A 24,429-nucleotide genomic window follows, 5' to 3' on the forward strand; every position below is an offset into this window, starting at 1 on the left:
CTTTCTCTGTGCCTGCCACTCTTGTTCCCCACTTTTAAGGACTCTTATGATTACATTGGCCCTATCTAATAATACAGGACATCGTCGTTAACTTACCACATTTGCAAAACCCCTTCTAAAAACAAGGACTTCTTGGTCTACCTTGGGGCCAGATGGACATTCAGTATTGAGGAGCCCACAGGGCATCCCACTTGTGAGAGTGAGAAGATGGCACCTTCCCCAGCCCCCACGCTGTGCAAAATCACCGTGACCTCCCTTGATTACTTTACTGTGGCTTCTTCTTGACTTTGAACAGAAAATTGAGGTTTTGTTTGTAAGGGTATGTGATTGATTTTGCCCCCTACATTTAGTACATTTAATATCTTAAAATGTTTTTACATAGTTGCAATCTTTAAACAACCTAATAATGAGATTAATTTTTTTTTTTGAAAAGCATAATGCTTATATTCTGGACTTTTAATGCATACAATGTTGGTGTCCACTTTTAGCTAAGAAATTCGGGTGGGTTGGAGCCCCTCATAGAGCTCCTGCGCTCCAAGAACGATGAGGTCAGAAGGAATGCCAGCTGGGCCGTGATGGTCTGTGCCAGCGATGAGCTGATGGCCGGGGAATTATGCAAGCTCGGGTGAGTGGAGGTGTCTGAAGTTTCTGGCTCAGATGAAGAGCACACTTTTCAGGCAAAAGGAAGGTCAGGCAGAGTCTACACAGCCCCTCTCTGGTCTAGGGAACACTCAGGGTGCTGCAGGTCACAGCAAGAGAGGGACTGCCTGGTGTAAAGAAGGTCCTTTCCTCCTCCCCACCTTTATAAAATCATGTCCAACATTTCCTTTTCCACTTTTTCATCTTGAGAAATGCTTTTTTCATTTCCCTCAACTATTGTAACACAACCCTATCAGTCCCTCAATTTTCTAAAATAAAATGGGTGAGCCCTGATGACCATTCCATTTTGCTCCTTCCCAGATCTGAATCTTTCCATCAGAACCCAACATTTGGCCAGCCTCCCCAGACCCAGTTCCTTACCCGTGACAGATAGGGTGTTTAGCATATCAGTAGGGTTGTTAGATTTCACAGACAGGATTATCCTATTTCCCAAACATTTTTATTCTCTGTATATATTGCCTGCTTAGTTGCAAAAGTTGGAGTCAAATACTAATTTTGCTTTAAATGAAGAATGTTTTTTTTTTTCTTTCTGAAAGTGTCCTTTTCAACTTTTTGAATATGAGTAACTACAAGGTATATATGTTTTCAGAAAGACTGATTTATCTCCATAATGACAGTATTACTTTATCTAAAAGGGTGGGATGGCTATAATCTTTCCATTGCATTCAGGATCTTGGCTAGGTCGGTAAGTGAGAACTTAATCTTGGGTGGCTTATATAAAGCAAATAATGCCTTTTGCTTTTATTGACAGGGCTTTAAATATCCTTGAAGAAATTAATCTATCAGTAAGTCGAAAAAATAAATTCAGTGAGGTAGCTTATAACAAATTGCTCAACAACCACCTGTCTCTGAAATACAGCCAGACTGGCTATTTGTCATCAACTAACATCATTAGTGATGGCTTCTATGATTATGGCCGGGTAAGTGAGAGCACTGACTTATATTTTAGTATTTATGTATGATAAGAATTTCTTCCTTAATCATGATGCCATTACATAGTAATTTCATAATCACCTAACATTTTTTTTATTTTTACAGACTGTCACTTGGTAATCAGAACTTCATCCTTAACTTTGTCTGGCTACAAGATTTTGCCTTTACATATACTTTTAACTAGAATCTGATTACTTTTACTTAAATCAGCTTGCCAAGTTGGTTCAAGTTTCAGAGGAGATATGAAAGAACTAGCATTTTCAGTTTGGGGTTCTGTTATTTCCAGGGCTCAATGTTAGTGATAAGGACATAAGTATAAGTTTTTAATTTTATCCTCGTATAATTGAAATTAATCAATTGTAATACTGGATTTTAAAATGTAATATAGAAAAAGAATGTTTCACTTACCTGCATTTCTGATTATGATTTTTAAAACAACTTACACTGCCATTCAGTGTTAATGTTGGCAGAAACGGGAAGCTAAAAATTAGAATCTTGAGGACTTTTTTTGCTTTGGGGCATTAAGCCAGTGTTTTCTGCTTCTTCTGGAAACCAAAAGTAAAAGCAATAAGAAAAATTAAGAACATTTTAAAATCCACAGATTCCATTTTAGGCAAAACTAAGAAACATATATGATCCTCAGACTTCAAACAAATTTAAAAGTTACTAAAAATCCCTGAAATCAGGCAGAAGCTGTTCAAAAGGAAAGATTAAAAGGAAACAGAAAGTACAAGAGAGCTGGTGGTGGCAAATCTCAGAAAATACCATAAAAATATATACTTCCTGTCCATCTCTGTAGCCTTGTCGTTGAGTGTCAACCTATGAACCAGGAGGTTACGGTACAATTCTTGGTTAGGGCACATACCTGGGTTATAGGCTCAATCCCCAGTGTGGGGGTATACAGATGACTATTTCTCATCATTGATGTTTCTCTCTCTTCCTCTCTGAAATCAATATCTATATATTTACATATATATTATATATACATTTCTAATATCCTGTCTAATAAGAGATTAATATGCAGATTGACCATCACTCCAACACACAAGATGGCTGCCTCCATGTGGTCAGACATGGCTGCCTCCATGTGGACACAAGATGGCCACCACAAGATGTCCAGCAGGAGAGGGAGGTTGGGAGGGACCAGGCCTGCAAGGGAGGGCAGTTGGGGGCGAACAGGTATGCAGGGGAGGGCAGTTAGGGGCAATCTGGCTGGCAGGGGAGCAGTTAGACATCAATCAGGCTGGCAAGGGAGTGGTTAGGGGGTGATCAGGCTGGCAGGCAGGCGAGCAGTTGAGAGCCAGCAGTCCCGAATTGTGAGAGGGATGTCGGACTGCCCAATTGGGCCTAAATGGGCAGTCGGAAATCCCTTGAGGGGTCCCAGATTGGAGAGGGTGCATGCTGGCCTGAAGTAACCCCCGCCGCCCCGTGCACACATTTTTTACACCAGGCCTCTAGAGTGTGTGTGTGTGTGTGTGTGCGTGTGTGTGTGTGTGTGTGTGTGTGTGTGTGTGTGTGTTTCCTGAGGTGATGGTAGAACTCAGAAGTACAAATGGAAAACTCTGTTCCAGGTGAGTTCGGGACCTGGAGCTGGGGTGGGCAAGGCTGGCAGCAGAAGTCCTCTTGGACCAAATTGGTCCAAAGAAGCAGAGGAGACAGGGCCATAATAAGAACTCCATAGCTAAGCCACATTTTCAGGAAACACTCTATTATGGTAACAGAATTAGAGGTATTTTGAATAAGGAAAAATAGCTATACTAAAATTTTACTCTAGCTCTTGCTTCTGCTTCCCCTGGCCACCATCACCACCATAACATGGAACAAACCCCTACAATGCACGTACAAACTGCTGAGCAGTGGCTCTGAGGAAGCTCCTTATGGCTCTGAGGAAGCTCATCTCATTGATTACTCTTTTTTTAATTGGCACAATAGTAGTATAAAGATGCTTTAAGAAAAATGAGGGAGAAGAGCAGAAAAACCAACAATGAACATAATAGAAAACCATTGCCTTGGATCAGAAAATGAAGAAAAATTTTATCTTGTTCATGAGTTTTTTTAAAAGTTAACCTGTGAACCGGGGAGTTCCCTTTTTAATTACGCAACGTACAACGGGCGCATACTTTTTCACTAGGACGTGTCAGTATGTCACGCCCAGTGGACATAATTTTATATTATTATTTTTTTATTTATACTTAATTAAAATAAATGAAATATATATTTTTCATTTATTTATATATAAAGCACAAAGGAAAATACAAAGTTACAAACAAATAGAAAAGAATACCTACAAAAAATGGAAACATTGAGTTAAAACATTTTAAATTTTATAAACAATTATAAAGATTACAAAAAATATATATTTTTTATTTCTATACACAATAAAAATAAGTTAACAATTACAGAACAATAAACAAAAGCACACAAATAAAGTAGAAATATTGAGTTTAAAAATTGAAATATAGATGTAAAAATTCAAAATATAATTTCCATGTAATATATTTTAAAACAATTGTTGATACATAGTGCTACCTTGCAATCCGGACACCAATATGTAGATTCTTTCCTAACACCTTTTTTGTAGCAAACTCGGCATTTCCTGGATTTAGTTTTTCCTATATCGCTTTTCATTTGTTCTGGAAAATGCCTTTCAACTAAGCGTGATGGTTTAGATGTAGAGCTGCTTGTTGATGTCTTTGGGTGGGTTTTCACTATGTTGTTATCTACCAATTTCTCTACATACTCTATCAAAAAGTGTAATTGATCCAAATGACCTTTATCTTTTTTGTATATAATATATGCATTGAAGCAGCACATATCAATTAGTAATCGTAGAAAAAATTTTTTATAAAATTTTTTTACCCTATTACGGGCAGCTGTATAGGCCACCATAACTCCATCTCCCAAATCTACGCCGCCCATATTTTTGCTATAATCCAGGACAACATTCGGTTTTTCTTGCCTTCTTCCTCTCTTTTCAATCATTGTCTTTTCGTCATTATGAATAGAACTGAGCATCAATAAGTCTTTTTTATCCTTCCATTTTAAAACCGTAAGTTTGTCTTTGATTCTTACATATGTTCATTTTTCTGTAATTTTTTTGTTTTTATTTCACTGGGGATTCCAACTCTGTTTATCCTCATGGTTCCAACAATGTCTGTATTGTTTTGACACAAGAGTTCAGCCAAATGAATTGACATATAGAAATTATCTAAGTAAGTCCTATACCCTTTATTCAGTAAGTCTTGTGTTAACTCCAAAACAATTCTTGTTGATTGTTTTTCTTGTGGATAGTTCGAACCATAATTTGTGTCCTTGCTTGTGTATAAAACTATATTTTGTACGTAGCCAGATTGGCTTTCACTCAAAATAAACAACTTCATTCCAAATCTAGCTCTTTTTGTAGATATATATTGTTTTCAAGATAAATTCCCTTTCCATAATAAAAGAGATTCATCTACGCATATTTCTCCTTCACATACATAAAAACTTTTCAACTTTTCTGACAAATTAATTGATGATTGGATCAATTTTATATGTTTTTTTATTATATAAAGGTTGGAGATATAAAAAATATAAGTAAATAATATATAATACGAAAATAGGTAGGTAAGTGTAAGTACATAGCCATCACTGCTCACCCAGAACACGTCCACCACTCTCAATAGCGAAATTATACTGATTCCCTCTGTGTCTTAAATTCATGTGGAGACATGTATGGATGACTAATACCTTTGTTGTTCGGAAATATACGTCCCGCCCATTTCAGGGCACAACATATATTTCAAGGACGTATTCTTATGTCCTACAATGAATACCCGATATTGTTTAAGTTTGACGTATTTATACGTCCCGCTCGGTTAACAGGTTTAAGGAGACAGGCTGAAACTGATATTGCTCAGTGGATAGAGCGTCGTCCTATGGACTGAAGGGTCCCAGGTTCGATTCCGGTCAAGGGCATGTACCTTGGTTGCAGGCACATCCCCAGTAGGGGGTGTGCAAGAGGCAGCTGATCGATGATTCTCTCTCATCGATGTTTCTAGCTCTCTATCCTTCTCTCTTCCTCTCTGTAAAAAAATCAATAAAATATACTTTTTTAAAAGTTAAGGAGACAATATCCTTTATAAAAAAGAATTCTCTGATTCATCCAAAAAAATGTTAAATTTCTAGTATTATAGGCTCTGAATATGTCAGTGAATAAAAAGAGTCAAGAATCTCTACTCCCGTGGCACCAGTGGGAAGAGGCAGACAATAAACAACTACATAAACTACATCACATAATTAAAATAAGAGCTACGGGGGAGAGGTAAGTAGAGCAGAGGCAGGATAAGGGGGCTCTGTAGTGCCGGGGCAGACTGGGGTTGATGGTTGTAATTTTTAAAATTGTGGTCAGGGCCGAAACCAGTTTGGCTCAGTGGTAGAGCATCAGTGTGCGGACTGAAAGGTCCCAGGTTCGATTCCGGTCAAGGGCATGTACCTTGGTTGCGGGCACATCCCCGGTAGGGGGTGTGCAAGAGGCAGCTGGTCGATGTTACTCTCTCATTGACGTTTCTAGCTCTCTGTCTCTCTTCCTTCCTCTATGTAAAAAATCAATAAAATATAATTTTTTAAAAATAAAATAAAATTGTGGTCAGAGAGGCCTCACTAAGAGGTAATTCCTGAGCAAAAAGTTGAAGGTGCAGGTCTTAGCCACGGGCATACCTGGGGGAAGAGCTTTCTAGGCAGAGGAAACTGGTGCGGAAGCCATTGGGTGCAAACACACTTGGCATATTTAAGAAATAGCAAAGTCATTGCAGTTAGAGCTGAGGGAACTAAGGGGCGGAAGAATGGAGAGCAGATCAGAGATGAAGAGAGGCCAGGTCATGTCAGTCCTGTAAACCATTAGAAGGGTTTTGGCCTTACTCTGAAGGACCTATGAAACTTTGGCAGAAGAATGAAATGATCTGTCTTATTTTAAAAGGACCATGAAAAGCTTCTTGGATGAGAGAGGAATCTAACTATTATATAGTTGGAAATGACTTCAGAAGGTGATCTGTTCTACTCTTCTTCACCAGGCTCATAAAATTGCTAAGTGTAGAGCTTTGTCTAACCTATTTTCAGATAGTCTCACAAACTTTTTTTTATAATCTGTTTGGTAACTAGTTACTCTTTCAGACAATAAGTTCTCCCTTATGTATATAGATGGATTTTCAAACTCAGATACTTTCAGGGGCCAAATTGATCATTATGGTGTGAAAGAGCTGAGAAGAAAGCAACAGAGATTGTGGGGAACTGGAGAGACATATCCTGCTCAAAGGCAAGATGTCCACAACCCCAAGTTCCTATTTCTAAGAGTGTGTGTATGTGTGTGTGTGTGTGTGTGTGTGTGTGTGTGTGTAAAATCACACACTTTAAACTGTCGAGAACATGTTGTAACAGCAGTCATATTAAAAAAATATAACCCATGCTGATATTACTTTACAATCTTTACATTATCCACAGATAAATCCTGGCACCAAATTTTGGCCTTTGAAGGATCTCTGCTTACAAGAACCAAATGACCTACGTACTGTACTCTTGGTTAACAATAAATCTGATGTGTGAGTCTTTGGGGGAAAGAGGGATACAGGGAAGCACGCATACTTTTGCTTGTCCATCCTCCTGTGACTGTGTAAAGATCCCCAGTATGGTATCTTTCCTTTCCCTTGTGTATCAGGCACCATGGAAATGAACACCGATCTATAAATTCATAGCCTGACATAGTAAAGTCAGGAAGAGCACTATGGTTTTCCCTCTGACTCCGTGTTACCAGCCAACCCCACATGTATTTCAGCAGCCAGGGTCTCTTGCTTTCCTGGTGACATGAAGTATAATAATTGAAGAATGTATAACCAGATAGGAGCAAACCAAGCAACTATCCGGAACTGTATGCTGGTGTCCAACACCTTTTTAAATGGTCACATGTATCTCTATAACACACTGTATGGGACACACTTTATAAACATATGTTTTATTCTATAATAATTCATAGAAAGCTTTATAATATTTCTTGTCTTTTTCAACCTCTCCTCTATGCTTTTAAATTGATGTTACTGTTAAGAGTCAACTCCAAATATGATTTCCTGGGAAGAAATCTGTTTTGTAGGACAAAGCCAATATTGATGAGTAAATTATTTTAATTCATCCATAATTTCAAATATGTAAAATTGTAGTTCACCTCCATCTACGGAAGATAAATCCTCAGAAGTTGGTTATGGGCGAAGTATTTCTTCTTCCTCTTCTTTAAGAAGACCTAGTAGAGAAAAGGCCAGGTAAGAAAATGATCTTTTATCTATGCTCAAATAACTCCTCTTAATTTGGGAGTAAAAAAAATTAGATTTTGGAAACCATTCTTTGATTCTTCTTAGAGTAATATAACTTCATAGTTGTTGTTTTTTGAATAGCTATGGAAAAGATCTCTGGAAAAGGAGACAGGAAACCTGGTTTGACATTCTGTCTGCTGTGAACCCACAGTGAGGTCTTGAGCCCATGAGTTAGAGTCTGTGAGCAAGCTTAGTTTCTTCATCTGTAAATGAAAGCCTGGTGCCCGCTTTGTAATTGTGAAAGGAATTAAATCATATAAGAGAAGTGAAAATACCTTATAAATTATTAAATGCCTTCAAATGTCATGTATTTTTCATATGGTTGTAATTGGTTGTGGTTTTTTACATATGACAAGCAAAAATACTTATTATTTTAGTGCTGGATTTGGATCTCCCATAGAAGATAAATCAGAACCTGCTTCTGGACGAAATACTGCTGCTAGCAAAAGTGCCACTAAAGAAAAAGCATCAAGGTGAGAAATGTGGTACTTACTCTTCTCCTAGTGTAATCAGGTCAAGTTTTCATTATCCCCAAAGAAAGTTGGTGAAAGGGAGGGTTGGCTTTTAAATAGGAAGCTCTTCTTGTGGCATCAGTATGTTGTACTAAACAGGACTCATGAAATGTAATTAAAATTAACTTTACTTTTGTCTCTCACTGTCTCTCAAATTTACCCAGAGGGATTTCTTCTCCTGCCTCTGGGTGAGAACTCAGGTCACTCTGATCATTAGTAAGTCCTACAGTCACTTTGATTCAAAAATGACAACAGAAGCAGTTTCTAGTCAGTCATTTAAAAGCCCAACCCAGAGTAGTAATCACCTGGGGGGGAAAAAACAAACACTTTTCTGTCCTGTTCCAGCGGCTGTCTCTGCAAGTGGCAGCACATGGCTGGAGGGAGTCCTCTCTCTCTCTCTCTCTCTCTCTCTCTCTCTCTCTCTCTCTCTCTCTCTCTCTCTCTCTCTGCTGTGTGCACCCCGACCCAGCCCGCCACACCCCGCTGCTCACTGAGGTCTCTGACCCTGCAGGGAGCTCCGATGGGGAGACTAGGGAAACCAGACCAACTTCTTCTTTGGCTGAAACACGTAGAATGTGGTTTTGTGTTTTTCAGGCCTGCCATACTTTAAACATACTTCCTACTTGTTTACATATTTTTAAATATATTATTTCTCTGTGAGCACTCTCCTGGACTCTTCAAAACCCACCGGCACCTCCTGCCACACTCCATAGCCCTTTAATTTTGAGAACTTAAGCCTTCAAAACCACTGTGGAATTGAAGTGTATTCAGCTCTAATCTGGACCAGCTACTTTCTAAACTGGGACTGTCCCCTAAGATCCCTAAGGTTTAGGTTCCCCAGATCGCAGAGCTGTTTACTTTCTCTTTCTGACCTTGTTTTGCATTGTCAGTCTCTGTTGCTCATTATTCTGATCTCTGCTTCTAACCTGCCGCCATCGGTCCAGCCCTGACAATTTTGCCCTTCACTTCCCTTTTCCTCCTCACGGGGCCTCTCTGCTTCTCCTCTACTGGACTGAGAGTTCCTTGAGGACAAGAACATGTTCTGATTGAATAATTTCTGTCTTCATCCCACTATTTAGCACAGTGCTTAGTCGGCATCCTTGCCTGAGTTCCCTCATCAGTAAAACAGAAAAAGTAAATTAACTGACCATACACTAGGTTCCAGGAATTGTTCCAGTGTAGGGAAAATAGCAATGAACAAAAAAATTCATCCTCATAGAACTTAAATCCTAGTGGGGAGACAGACAACAAACAAAATAAACCACACACACATACACACACACACACTATATATATGCACAGTATATCTCCTATCTAATAAAGGCAGAACATGCTAATTGACTACACACCCTCACAAAGATGGCAGTGCTCACAGTCAGTAAGGAGAAATATGCTAAGGGACTTCCACATCCTCAAAGATGGCAGCACCCATAGCCACAAGATGATGACGCCCACTCCCCTCAACCCTGCCGGGGCAGCAGGCATGCAGCACAGCCAGGCCCGGCCCCAGGCAGGGTTAGCCACTCTGTGAGCCTGCCTCCGGAGTCCCCCAGTCCCTTCAGTCCCCCAGCTGCTCAACCGACACCAGGGCGCAGGCAAGCCTCGGATGGCAGCTGCCCAGCCGCCCAGGACCACCCAAGGCTCAGGTAACCAGGGCCAGTCAAGGCTTGTTCTGCCATCAGTGGCAGCAGTGGAGGTGTGATTGGGGGCATTGCCTCCCTCTGATTGCCAGGTCGCCTCCTGCCCCTGAGAGCTCCAGGACTATGAGAGGAGTCAGGCCAGGCTGAGGGATCCCCTGCTTCAGTGTATGAACTGGGCCTCTAGTTTTTGTGTATATACTAGAGGTCCGCTGCATATGTGTACGTGTATATATGAATATATATGTATATACTAGAGGCCCATTGCATGAAGATTCATGCAAGAATAGGCCTTCCTTCTCCTGGCTTTGCTCTGACCTGCCTGGGAGCCTTTGTAAGTCTTGCTCCCGGCCACTGCCCAGAAGCCTTTGCAAGTCTTCACTCCTGGTCAGAGCACTGCTCCTATAGTTCCCTTCGCCTTCTCCTTCCCCTTCATAGCAGGCATTCTGCCCCATCCAGCCACTTTCCCCCTGTGTATGCAAATTAACCCACCATCTTTGTTGAGTTGATTTGCATACTCACTTCTGATTGGCAGGGGGTATTGCGGAGGTATGGTCAATTTGCATATTTCTCTCTTAGTGTACATATATACTAGAGGCCTGGCGCATGAAATTCATGCATGGGAGGAGGTGTCCCTCAGCCCAGCCTGCACCTTCTCCAACCAAGGATTCCCTCAGGGGATGGCTGACTGCTGGCTTAGGTCTGATCCTTGAATAGGGCCTAAACTGGCAGTTGGACATCCCTCTCACAATCCAGGACTGCTGGCTCCTAACCACTCCTACCTGCCTGCCTGCCTAATTGCCCCTAACCACTCTGCCCACCAGCCTGATTGCCCTCTAACCATTCCCCTGCTGGTGTGATGGATGCCTAACTGCTCCCCTGCTGGCATGATCATCCCCAACTGCCCTCTCCTGCTGGCCCAATAGCCCTCAACTGCCTTCCCTTGCAAAGCTGAGGAGACTGGTGGATTCTGGCTGGATGAGGCGGTGCCGAGGGACTGGGGGACTGAGGCTGGATTAGGTGGACCTGTGGGTACTGGGAGATTGATGCTGGATGAGACAGGATTGAGGAAACTGGATGCCACCATCTTGTGGCTGTGGTCAATGCCTTCTTGTGAGAGTGTGATGATCAATTAACATATTCCCTCTTTATTAGATAGGCTCCTCCTAATCTGAATAAACCATATCTTCACTTGATACAATACTCCCTTCTCATTCTGTTGGAATAGACTGGATGGAAATAGAACAACCAATGGACATTGAACTCCTTGAATTTCTTCTTTTTTCCACTCAAATAGAATTCATTGAATGCTACTTGGTATTATGATTATTTTTCACCTACCAAAATCTTCCCACCTAAATTGAAACCCCAAGTGGGTTGGATTCATGACTTATTTCTTCCCCCAGCCTTGTTCTATAGTTTATATATTCAACTAGTTGATGATATAAAAATAAAAAAGATTTAAACTTTGAAAATATCAGTATACAATTTTGGGCCAGACAAATCTATTTAATTACCTACCTACTCATCTCTTATGGAAATAAATAATATCCTAATTGTTTTGGATCCACGCAGTTAATCTCTGCTTTCTGAGGTCGTTTTGGTAAAGTCTCTGCAAGAAAGGTAAAAGTTCTGCTATTTTTAATCATAAATTGATGTTCTTTCTGGTGGTTACTTTTATGGGAATTAATTTTGTAATTTCCAAGTGCTTGTTTCTATATTTATTTAGAAATGAAATTCATGTAGGTATTGAATCCCTTAATAACACAACTTGGCAGCCTTCATGGGAAAGAAGTCCAAATGAAATACTTCTATTTATAGCCACAGGGAAGTAGCATTTAGGAGTTCCAGTAAATTATCTATTTGTAATCCTCAATGAGACAGCCCTCCCTGATGTGCTTAGCCCCCTGTGCTGGATAGCATCTTCTACATGCTGAGTGACGCTTATTGCAGGCAGCACACTCTGTGAGAAGTACACCTCTCTGTTTTATAGAAGGCTCTGTGTAATCACAGGGTGGAGCTCTTCAGTCTTAAAAACTTAGCCCGTAATTTTAGAAAGCAATGAAATTTAGCTGTGCTCTCTACTATTCTAATTGACCTCCCTAGTGTTGGTTCCTAGTGTTGGTTCCTAGTGTTGGTTCCTAATTTGCTATGTATGTGATTATATTCAGTTTATCTATTTTACAAAAAAAGAAAGGGTTAAGATGATACCTCTGAGAAATATTAAATTTTGCCTAAAGATTTTAAATTACATTGTATCTTAGGTTGATATATCTAATGATTTTTTTTATTCAGATATTCCCAGTTTTACTGCCAGTGTGTCTCTCTCTCTCTCTCTCTCTCTCTCTCTCTCTCTCTGTGTGTGTGTGTGTGTGTGTGTGTGTGTGTTTCTGTACAGTTTCACACATCTGTAAGTTCATGTGTCTATGAATACAATGAAGAAAATGTACGTTTCTGTCACCACTAGGATCTTTCATGTCTAATTACTTCAGCACAATGTGTTGAAAAGGCTATACTTCTTTCACTGAGTTGCCTTTATATCTTTGTCAAAAAAAAGTCAGTTGAGCATATTGGTGGGTCTGTTTCTGGGTCTTCTGTTCTGTTGCATTAATCTGTGTGCCCATCTCTCCACCAATAGCATCCTGGATTCTGTAATTGTATAGTGAGTACTGATATCAAGTAAAGAGTTTCTTCCCACTTTATTCTTCTTGGTCAAGGTTGATTTGGCTATTCTGTGCCTTCTTGTATAATATAAATGTTAGAATACGATATTTTTATGTCTACAAAGAAACTCTGCTTGGATTTTGATAGGAGTTACATGAGACCTAGAAATCATTTTGGGGTGAATTGACATCTTTAATATGTTGCATCTTTAAATCTATGAACAGTATGTTTCATCCTTTATTTAGATCTTTGATTGCTTTCAACAGCATTTTTAATATTCAGCACTCAGATTCTTTACATATTTTGTCAAGTTTATACCTAAGGGTTTACTTTCTTGGAGCAATTGTAAGTGCTCCAGAACTTTTTCACTTTTTACATGTTTGTTGCTTTTATGTAGAAGCACAATTTTTAAAAAATATATTTTATTGATTTTTTTACAGAGAAGAAGAGAGGGATAGACAGGTAGAAACATTGATGAGAGAGAATCATCGATCAGCTGCCTCTTGCACACTCCCTACTGGGGATGTGCCCACAACCAAGGTACATGCCCTTGACCAGAATCGAAGCCAGACCTTTCAGTCCGCAGGCTGATGCTCTATCCACTGAGCCAAACTGGTTTCGGCTAGAAACACAATTTTTGTATGTTGAGCATATATCTTGAAACCTTGATAAACTCGCTTGTCAGTTCTAGGAGCTTTTTGGGTTTTGTTTTCTTAGTAGATTCCTTGGGGTTTTCTACATAGACAATTATGCCATCTGCTTTTAGTTTTTGATAGTTTTATTTTGGTGTGTCTGGAGTGGGGTTTATCTTACCTATACTTACTAAAATTCTTGACTCTAAATTTATCTTTAACCAAATTGAGGAAGTCATCTCAGTCCTAATTATTTTTTCTGTACTTCATCTTTCTCCTACTTTTCTGGGTATTTGATGACACCAATATTAAGTCTTTTTTATCTTACAACAAGTCCCTGAGACTGTCAGTTTTTTCCCAGTCTTTTGTTTTTTGTGTTGTTTAGATTGGTTACTTTTTAAAATTTGTCTTCAAGTTTATGGATTCATTCTTCTTTTATTTCTATTTTATTAAACCACTTCAGAAAGTTGTATTTTTCTAAGTTTCTGTGTTATATTTTCCAGCTCCAAAATTCTATTTTTATATCTCCTATTTCTTTCTAAAACTTACTCTCTATTCACTTCAAGAGCATTTGTTACTAATTTCAGCATTTGTATCTGTGCAATCTTGGCATTGATGTCTGTTGATTGTCTTTTCTCATATGAGTTGAGGTTTTCTTGGTTCTTTGTATTATATGCTGAGTAATTAGATTGTAATATCATGTTTTAAGTGCTGCAGTTTTTATTTATGAGTCTTTTATGCATTCTAAGGAGGATATTCCTGTGTGTGTGTGTGTGTGTGTGTGTGTGTGTGTGTGTAATTGACCCAGTTGCTTTCAGTCTTCAAATTCTTACCAGTGATCTGTGAGTTGTCATCCACAGTCAGGCCCAGGTTCAAAGAGTTTGCAGTTTTCTTTGGATCTGCCCTGCTTGTGTGCCAACTAGTGTCCAGTTGGGGACTTGGGCAGTGATCTATCCCATGGTTCCATCTTCAAAACCCATGTAGGTGTTTTCTTGGGTCAGAACCATGCACACAAAGCTTGGGAGTAAGCCTAAGAATTCACAAACAAATGTATATGGTGGCTTTCTTGAGCTCCTTTATCTACACAATCTCCTTTGTCTTTTCTGGTTCATTGGGACTCCCCTATATATGCTCTGCCCTGATACAGTTTTCTCATGACTGCATCCGTATATACAGCCATACAGCAGGGGATCTGAGTCTAAGGCAGTCTTAGGCTCTTAGGGACCCAGATAACACCACTGTCACAGGATTCCTTAGGGGCTGGAGCAAAAGAGAATGAGAAAAACAAAGGGGAAAAGGGGCTTTTCTCCACTCCACTGTCTCTTTCCTATGTCTCAGTCAGGCTTCTCCTTGAGCTTTCACAGCCTGTGCTGATGCCCGCTTCCAGATTTGGGGCTATCTTTAGTTCAGCTTATAGAATAGTGGACAAAAATAAAGTTAGACTCACCAACAGTTCAGTGTCTTCTCTGATCTTTTTGCTACTAATTATTTTTCAGAATCTTCAAATAGTGATTGCATACATTCTGTCCAGGCTTTAGGATTGTATTCAGTGGGAGAAAGAACCCATGCCATTGTTTTTGTTAAACTCATCATTAGAGAGAATCAGTACGATGACCCAATATTGGGCCAAAGAACATTTGAGAAGCTAGTTACTTAGTTAAGAAATGTTAGAAAAAGACTGACAAATTACAAAACAAAACGTACTGTAGGACATTAAGCATCCTATGGAACAATAAATTGTAACCTTTGAAAGTATCTTTTCCATTAGACAAAATAATTTGCATCTTTGGTTAACAAAAACCTATATAATAATTAGTAATTTCTCTAAATCTGGAAATTTTAATTAATATTATATTTTAATTAACTAGTATATTCATTGTTTACTAAGTATATTCCATTTTTCCTAAGTACAAAACAAAGTACATTTCAGTGGGTAATGGGGGGAGGTGGAAGTGAGTGAAGGAGGGATAAATGGGGACAGGAAGAGACTTAGCTTTGGCAGGGGCCCATGATGCTGTGTGCAGATGATATTTTATTGAGTTGTGCACTTGAAACCTGCATGTTTTATTAACCAATAAATTTAATTTCAAAAATAACTAACTACATTTCCCCAGATAAACTTTTGGTGAGTCTTTGTTCCCTGCATGATAAGAATTCTATGCCATCCTTGTTTTGTTTTGCTTTTTTCTATGCTTTCAATAATTTCTCCTAAAAATTGTGAACCACATTCTTCCTTCAGAAGGTGTCAACTGAAGCAAGAGATTATATGAAATTGGCAAAGACTCCATGAGAAGGCAACCTATTTTTTTTCAATTCAATAAATATTTATTACATACTTATTCCATCAAGCCAGGAATCTTGCTACACAATTGTTCAGAAAACCAATAGATAATTTTCATAATATATATGTGTGTGTGTGTGTGTGTGTGTGTGTGTGTGTTCTCGAAATTAATATCTATTGCAAAGCATAGAAACTCTAAAAATCTATCATTGTCATTGAAAATTTGACAACAATATTGTATAGTCATTGAGATATAAATACTTTATTTCTGGGATGTTCTTTAGATGAACTCAGAGAAGTTTGTGCTTATTCATTTTGTGATTTTGATGGTTGTTGTTTACTCTTAAAGGAAAAGTAAAGGTAAAAAAGAGGAGGAAAAACAAAAGGAGGAGGAAGAGGCTACAGTGGTACTAAGATGGGCTGGAGAAGGAAACACAGATAAAGAATGGTCCCCTCCTGCTGATCCTGATTTCTGTGTTTATGTGTATGAAGTGACCAAATCAATTCTTCCCATAACCAATACAAGGGAACAGATTGAGACTCTTGCAAAGTAAGTGGTTTATATATGCATATACAATTTGTGGAAAATATGTTTTATTTTAGTGGTTTGCATTTTTCAGCCAATTTTTAGACAATGACACCATAATAAAATTGAACTTTATAGTTCCCTACCTCTAACTCTGAAACAGAAATACAATGAATTGGGAGGGAAATTTCTCAATTTCTATTTTAGATCAGATTTCTGCCAATAAAAAGAAACAGTAGCTTGAAATTGCCTGAAGAAAAATACCTATGTATATGCCAACTATGTTTTACTAAAATAAATAAATGAGTATAGGCAAAAAATTCCTGTCATTTTTCCAGGAAAACCATGAAAAGCATCTTTCAATCTTCACCTTGAAGAAGTTATAAATAAAATCAAAAGTTTGAAAATGAAACAATTCCCTGGAAATATAGGGTGCTCAAGATTTAAAGAAATTCTATTGTGAATTATTTGTAAACCCACAAGTTACTTTCTAATACAAATAACCAACCCCTATTTTTATGTTATATGTTTCACATTGCTCTAAAGTGGGAGCATGAGTATTCTAAAATATTTGGGCAGGCCCAGCATTCTGCATAAACAGTGAAGTTACCTTCTTATTGGGAGCATTTAATCTGGTTCCACTAAGACAGTGGTTCTCAACCTTTCCGATGCCGCGACCCTTTAATACAGTTCCTCATGTTGTGGTGATCCCCAACCATAAAATTATTTTCGTTGCTATTTCATAACTGTAATTTTGCTACTATTATGAATTGTAATGTAAATATCTATGTTTTCTGATGGTCTTAGACCACCCTGCTAGCGCGCGAGAGCTGCTGTAGAGACTAAGACCATCGGAAAACACAGATATTTACATTACGATTCATTACATTACCACAACGTGAGGAACTGTATTAAAGGGTTGTGGCATTAGAGAGGTTGAGAACCACTTCACTAAGAGAAGCTGAGAACTTAACGTGGGAGCTGTAAGGGATTAGGAATCACTAGAAGCGGAGAGCCTCCCTGACTGACACCAACCAGCAGCTGAACTACTGGACTGGCAACAGCTGCGGTCTCCGTGGGAGCTCATATCTACTCCAAATAGAAGGGAGCTGCAGTCATCAAACCTGGATGCAACAACTGCAAGAAACACAGCCACCAGCACTGGAATAGAACATTTTTGGCTGCTAAAGTTTTCCTAATGTCCTTGGGAAGTGATGACTCAGCAGAACTCTGATTTAGCTCATCTGGACATTTGTCAAGTTTCCTCGTGCTTTGTTCCTATCAGAAATATGCCTCATCAGTTCCCAACTAATTGCCTTGTTAACCCAAGCCCACATGAAGATAGAGACACAGAGATTTGTCCCCATGTTTTGGTTGCTATCCCTCATTGCAGTCCCCGCGGCCAGGTGGGTCTGCAGGGCAGATAACTAGCTTTCTCTAAACTCTTTCTTTTGGTTGTCACTGTTGTTCTTTGCTCAGTTCTACATACAAAAGGAAAATTCTTTCTTTAAAATATGCAATTCCACCTTTACTCCAAGATGTAGTAATCTTAGTCTACAGAGAATTTTTGCCGAGCATTTACTGACTTCTTCAGTGAGAGCCTAATACTAAGAGAAGTCCACAGCCAAAGTATACATCCAAAGCACCTGCTCACCTGTTTACTAATTTTTCCTTTTTGCTTCTTCCTCTCTCCTCCATCTTCAGTGTTACATAAATACCATATCCTTCTCCAAATTTAAAAAAAAATAATTAAAATAAGAGAAAAAAATTATGAAACTTAAAAATACTTGGGGATCTAATGGGAAAATTTCTATGTACTCTTCTCTGAGTTTAAATTTCTTTAAAAAAAAAAGGACTACGTTATTACAATGCCTTTGATTTTTAGATTGAATCATTTGCAAATACTTTTTAAGAGTAGGATAAAATTTTAAAATTGCATTGAGAGAAATTTAGTGGTACTGATTTGTATCTTGTTGTAAGTATTGGGAAAATTAGCATTCATTTCTTGTCAAGTAATGAATGAAATGTTTAGAGTATCTGTTTATAAATGCTACTTTGAATTAGTAAGCAGAATGTTATTCTAGTTATAATAAGTACATTTTTAAAGTAAACAAAATCAAGGAAAAAAATATATAATTTTACATATAGCTATACTCAAATTGTCTAAAGTGAGATTCAACTTGATTGATTAACACAGGTACGTGGCAGAAAAAATGGGCGGTAAAATTCCAAAAGATAAACTACAGGATTTCAGCTGGGAACTTCATATAAGTGAACTAAAATTTCAACTTAAATCCAATGTTGTTCCAATTGGACAGATCAAAAAAGGAATCTTCTGCCATCGAGCTTTGCTTTTCAAGGTATTTAAGATGTTTGTCTCATTTGCCATGAGGTAAAAATGTTTTCTCTTTATCATAATGTAGTGAGCAAGCTGCTAGTATTTAATTGGATAATATTAATCCCACAGTGTTTCCCCGGAAATAAGATATCCTCCGAAAATAAGACCTAGCACATGGAAAGATAAGACATGCCCTGAAAATAAGACCTAGCGCAACTTTGGGAGAAAAAATTAATATAAGACACTGTCTTATTTTCGGGGAAATATGGTATTATTTAGATTTACTTGTATTTGAGAGGTATATATGTGTATATACATATACACAGGTATATACTGTATATAGTCACAGACTACGGACAGCATATTCATTCAACATTTATCGTGTACCAACTGAGAGCCAGTGCCTCTTCTAGGGTTTGGGAATACAGAGATTCCAAAGTGACAGTTCCATACAAGGTATACCAAAGCCAGACTTGTGGATTCTAAGGTGATGTCAGGGAATTTTTTAGGAGAGAAAATGGTATAGTGGAAGTGACATAGGATTATAGCAGGTAAGGAAGAAAGACGAGAGTATTCCACCCCTCTGCCTGACTGAACAGCTATAGAAGAAGCTTCCAACAACCCCATCCTTGGGTTTGATTCATTTGCAAGAAATGCTCACAGAACTCAGGGAAACATTTTACTTACTGGATTACCATTTTATCATAAAAGGATGTAGCTTAGGAATAGCCAGATGGAGAGAAGAGTATAGGCTCACGTATGGGAGAAGGGTGTGGAGCTTTCACCCCAAATCTCTACCTGTTCCTCACCCCCGAAGCTCTCCGAACCCCGTCCTTTCGGGGTTTTGTGGCGGCTTCGTTGCATAGGCGTGACCAATTAAATCACTGCCATTGGCTGAGTCCACTCCCAGCCCCTCTTCCCTCCTCAGAGGTAGGGGGAGGGAGTAGGACCAAAACTTCCAAACATCTAATCAAGTGGTTGATTTTCCAGGCAATCTGTCCCCATCCTCAGGTGTGTCCAAGTCACCTCCTTATCATAACAAAAGGCGCCTTTTTGGTATTCATCAGGGTTTGTGATGCAGTAATTTCTCATTACTTAGGAAATTCCCAGGGTTTTAGGAGCTCTGTGCCAGAAACCCTGATGAAGACCAAAATATATTTCTTATTAGAAATCACAGTATCACAGAATGCTATGCATTCAGATAAATTACATTAATAACTGAATATAGGGATTACTGAAAAACACAATTCCCGCCCTATGGTACTAGGAACACCTCCTGGGTACGCACTGTGTGCCAGCATTCACAGCTCTATGCACTTGACATGTATTAATTCACTTCCACTGTGTACCACCCGATGCGGAGAGTGTTTAGACCAGTGGTCGGCAAACTCATTAGTCAACAGAGCCAAATGTCAACAGTACAGCGATTGAAATTTCTTGAGAGCCACATTTTTTAAACTTAAACTTCTTCTAATGCCACTTCTTCAAAATAGACTCGCGCAGGCCCTGGTATTTTGTGGAAGAGCCACACGCAAGGGGCCAAAGAGTCACATGTGGCTCGCGAGCCACAGTTTTCCGACCACGGGTTTAGACCATTGTTATCCTCATTTTACAGCCGAGGAAATGGAAGCACACGGAGGCGGAGCCATTTGCTTGAGATGACAACTAGGAAGTGGCTGAGCTGAAATTCAAACCCGGGCAGCCTGAGCCTATCCACTGTACTGTGGCTAGGAAGTTTCTAGATTATTTCCAGGGTACTTTTTAAAATAACCTCAACACCCAGACAAACAGAAGAAATAACTCCCCCAGAACATAAGTAAACCCTGAGGAGACAGCAGCAGGCAGCCCAAGAAGGACCGGCCACTCCTACGTTCCCTCCTGCCCCACAGCATCTGTCCATCACAGAAGGAATTGGCTAGAAACAGGTCCCCACCCACTCAGTCCCTCCTTCAATCCCAGAGAGCAGCCTGGGAGCCTGGAAAGATGGATAGAGGCGCTAGTGCTGAAAGCCGGTGGAATAGCTTTTCTCCGATGGCATTATCAATCTTGTCCTGATACAATGCAGTGTCGCTGCCTGAAAAATGTCACTTCCCAGCAGGACCTACACAGAAATTTTAAATCTACAGGATCTCGAGGAACCAGGGAACATATCACATTTTCTTGGCTCCTATCACATTACTCCACATGTTTCAGCCTCCTTTCTAAGCACTTCTCTGCAAGAGTTGTATATTTCACCTTCAACCAAGGTGGGTCTTACAACCGAGAATTTTTCCCCACCCCATCTCCCTCCTCACTCTTGGTTGATCTTGTGTTTTCTCCCACAGGCTCTGGCTGATAAAATTGGCCTAGGCTGCTCTCTGGTTCGAGGGGAGTACGGCAGAGCTTGGAATGAAGTGAAGCTGATGAATGAATCTCAAAAGGGAGTGATTGGAGGTCTCCCTCCTCCTGAAGTATACATCGTTGACCTCATATTCCATCCAGGAGCACTGATGAAGCTGAAAAGTAAAGAAGCAGATCGTTACAGATTTCTATAAAGTAACAAATAAACACAAAAGTGGCTCAAACAAGACATTAATCCTATACACTTTCTATGAAATTCCCTCATTAATTTTATTTCTTTAAATAAAAGCATTAGAAAGGTTCTCTCTGAGTCAGAATGAGGGTACTTGCATTGACATGGTTGTGCTTCTGACTTCAGGATTCTGGCAAAGTGTAGTCTGATTAGATCACCTTATGCTTTGTGAAAAGTCTCTTGTGAAAAGCTTATTATTGTCAAAATTAATCCAGCCCACTGTTTCCCAAGGAGTATCCCTGTCCATTGGGATTCTTGTGTAAAACACTCAGCTGCTGCTCGCAGGCAATTCTGTGGCCTCATCACTGTCGTTCTTCGTGCCCAGAAGGCCTCAGGAACACTTGGTTAAGCAAATTGGATGTTGTTTTTGTTTTTTGTTTGTTTATTTTTTAATGTCTTCCTTCGGTCTCCTTGCTCACTTGCTTAAAGTAAGATTATTTAGAGTTTGACTACTTATAGATCTATTCTAGTATTACAAATTACTTTCTAAAATGACTTTGTTCACATTTTTTAAAACTTATTAAGTTTAATATACTTCACTGAAATATAAATATTTCTAAAAACTATTTCCATAAATTGTATTTGTCCTATCTATGTTGTCTTGGAAATATACCTTCAGTTAAAAAAAACAACAACATTCTGTTTTGCTTTTATACATTTTAATGCTGGGTGACAAAAACATTATTTCAAATTTATATAACTTAAAAATTCTTTTTCTGTGAAAGTTTGAAATATGAAAATATAATAAATCTTTGCTGAGTTGTGTTTTCAGTATTAAGCACAAAATAAAGCAAACACACATTTCTAAATGGTAAGAGAGAGAAAAATAAGTAATATGATGAATCTCATGAAGTATTTATTTCCTGGTCAGGCTTTAAAATGACAGTTTCCTGTGTAATCATTTTACCAGAATGTTTTTAAAAGTGAATTTGATTTTAGAAATTAAGGCCAAGATTATTCTAGGTGAACCAATCTGTAAATTCAAAGAATTTATAATTCTTTACTTCAAAACAAAGTTCTGTATGTCAAATAGTGTGGTCATTATATTTATCATGCAATTTTATGAACTAGAGCATGGACTGAAGCATACATACTCGTCTAAGCATTTTCAAGTCTGTTTTGATCCAGAAAGAATTTAAAGGGGATTACAAAGATATAAAATATGGAACAAAATAATAATAATAATAATAATAATAATAATAATAGTAAAAACAGGCATAAGAGAGTAAAGAAAGCTCAATAAGGCCAGGATTAAGCTTAGAATTCAAATGTATCCATGTAATGCTTATGTATTGTTGGAGGTGAGTGAAAATTTGACTCTGTGCTCTAGCAGCCAGTGCAGAAGGACATGCTATAAGTTACATGCTTTATAATCAGGGACACTAGATGAAAGCACAAAGCAGTTTCTCAGGAGGAGCAAAGACCAGGGAATTCCTCTTTGGAGCTTCATACAGATAACAAATGTAATACAGAAAATGCCATCTTTGAAAAGCAACCTCCTAGTCAGTTCTGGGAACAGTTTCCAGAGGGCAGTGGCCTAAGCTCCCAAAGGGATGAGGGAGGCTCACTGAAGAGCCACTGTGACACAGTCGAGGGGGTCACCACATTTCTCAGGCTGGCACAGCAGAGACATTTCTTCTCCATTTTGAGACCTTATGTATAATGTCCGCCTTAACTAGGTTCTAGGTAATCATTGAACTGGAATGAGTTTAAATTATATTCTCAAGTCTTTAAAGTTTATTTATTCTGTTTTACCAGTTAAGTATACAGCAATAAAATTTATTATTAATTTGTTATTAATAATAATACAATCTAGTATAAAAAGAAAACATTCACAATAGCAATAAAAATTATAAAATACTGCTGAAAACGCTCAGTGATAGAGCGTTGGTCTGCGGACTGAAAGGTCCCAGGTTCGATTCTGGTCAGGGGCATGTACATTGGTTGCGGACACATCCCCAGTAAGGGGTGTGCAAGAGGCAGCTGGTGGATGTTTCTCTCTCATCGATGTTTCTAGCTCTTTATCTCTCTCCCTTCCTCTCTTTAAAAAATCAATAAAATGTATTTTTTTAAAAATTATAAAATACCTAAAAATATATTTAACAAAAAAATATGTAAGAAAACATAAAATTTTAAAGAGTCTGACTAAATGAAGATACACACCATTTTCTTGATAGAAAACTCAGCAACATATACATTTAGTATAATTTCATATAGAATCCCAATACATTTTCTTTTCTAGAACTTTATAAATTGTAAAATTTATCTAGAAGAGTGAAAGCATATGAATACCAATAATATTTTTGGAATATAGAGGAACTAGCCCCATCATATAACAGAACATATACTTAAAACACAATAATAAATAAATTAGTATAAAACAGACATAAAAATAGAAAATATCAAGTCCAGATGTAGCTTTTCTGCTCAATGGGGAAATGACAATCAGAAAATTATGAGCTAGGCAAGTAAAGGTCTTTTCTATATACGATTAAAAAAAAAAGAAGCCATAGAACATAGTTGATAAGTTTAACTACGTATATAAAACTTTTTAAAATTCTTATTCAAGAATAAGCAAAATTATTTCTGTTCATCAAAATAAATTGTAAGCAAAATTATAGTCAGGGAGAAAAATTGCAGCCTACAAAACAAATAAAATGTTCATATCTTTAAAAAACAAAGAGCTTTTATAAAACCAATGAGATGGTCCAAGGGAGAAGATGATCACCTGGAGAAGAAGCAAAGAAAATTGTATTGGAATAGAATATCCTTGGAGATCAGCCACTTAACATAAAAGTTAACACATCACATGTCAAACACAGGCCCATAGGGGAGTTCTGCTCCACATAGTCACTCAAGGAGCCAGGCTGAGCCCCTCCATTTGCAGCTGGAACACCTGATCTTGGTCACTGCAGTGGGATGACAAAGTGCTAAGGATCTCCTTCAGGACTTACAAGCTTTGGATTGGAATAACATGTTAATTTAGTCAGCACTAGATGTAAGAAACATGGGGCAATGTCTAGAACTATGGAGAGCTGAATTAGAATCCTATCACTTAAAAACTGGAAACTATGGCAATTGTATTAATAGTTGTGAGATTTCAAACACAATTTATATAAAGCTACTTGTTAGTTTGCCAGACTCAAAAGCCACAGTTTCTCTTTTGGAAATCAAACTATTTCATTAAAAGTAATACCTAACTTTTAAAAATAGCTATTAATTAAATGGAGAAATGAACATCCTAATAAAAGAGTAATATGCAAATTGACCCCATAAGCCGTGCCCACCAGCCAATCAGGATCGAGCATACAAATTAACCCAACCAAGATGGCTATG

General features: G+C 38.4%; 1 protein-coding gene across 1 annotated transcript in view; it reads left to right on the top strand.

Moving 5' to 3' along the window:
* ARMC3 (armadillo repeat containing 3) overlaps positions 1 to 21,756 on the top strand; it is an 85,700-nt gene extending 63,944 nt beyond the window's left edge. Inside the window, exons 11-18 of the mRNA XM_045588063.1 lie at positions 489 to 625; positions 1,412 to 1,580; positions 7,072 to 7,169; positions 7,782 to 7,880; positions 8,309 to 8,404; positions 16,007 to 16,207; positions 18,381 to 18,543; positions 20,846 to 21,756. Coding sequence (XP_045444019.1) covers positions 489 to 625; positions 1,412 to 1,580; positions 7,072 to 7,169; positions 7,782 to 7,880; positions 8,309 to 8,404; positions 16,007 to 16,207; positions 18,381 to 18,543; positions 20,846 to 21,055 — 1,173 coding nt within the window. The 3' untranslated portion in view covers positions 21,056 to 21,756. The remainder of the gene's footprint in view (positions 1 to 488; positions 626 to 1,411; positions 1,581 to 7,071; positions 7,170 to 7,781; positions 7,881 to 8,308; positions 8,405 to 16,006; positions 16,208 to 18,380; positions 18,544 to 20,845) is intronic.
* The last annotated feature ends 2,673 nt before the right edge of the window (positions 21,757 to 24,429 follow it).

This window comes from Pipistrellus kuhlii, unplaced genomic scaffold (genome assembly GCF_014108245.1).
Source record: "Pipistrellus kuhlii isolate mPipKuh1 unplaced genomic scaffold, mPipKuh1.p scaffold_m20_p_1, whole genome shotgun sequence".
Lineage (NCBI taxonomy): Eukaryota > Metazoa > Chordata > Mammalia > Chiroptera > Vespertilionidae > Pipistrellus > Pipistrellus kuhlii.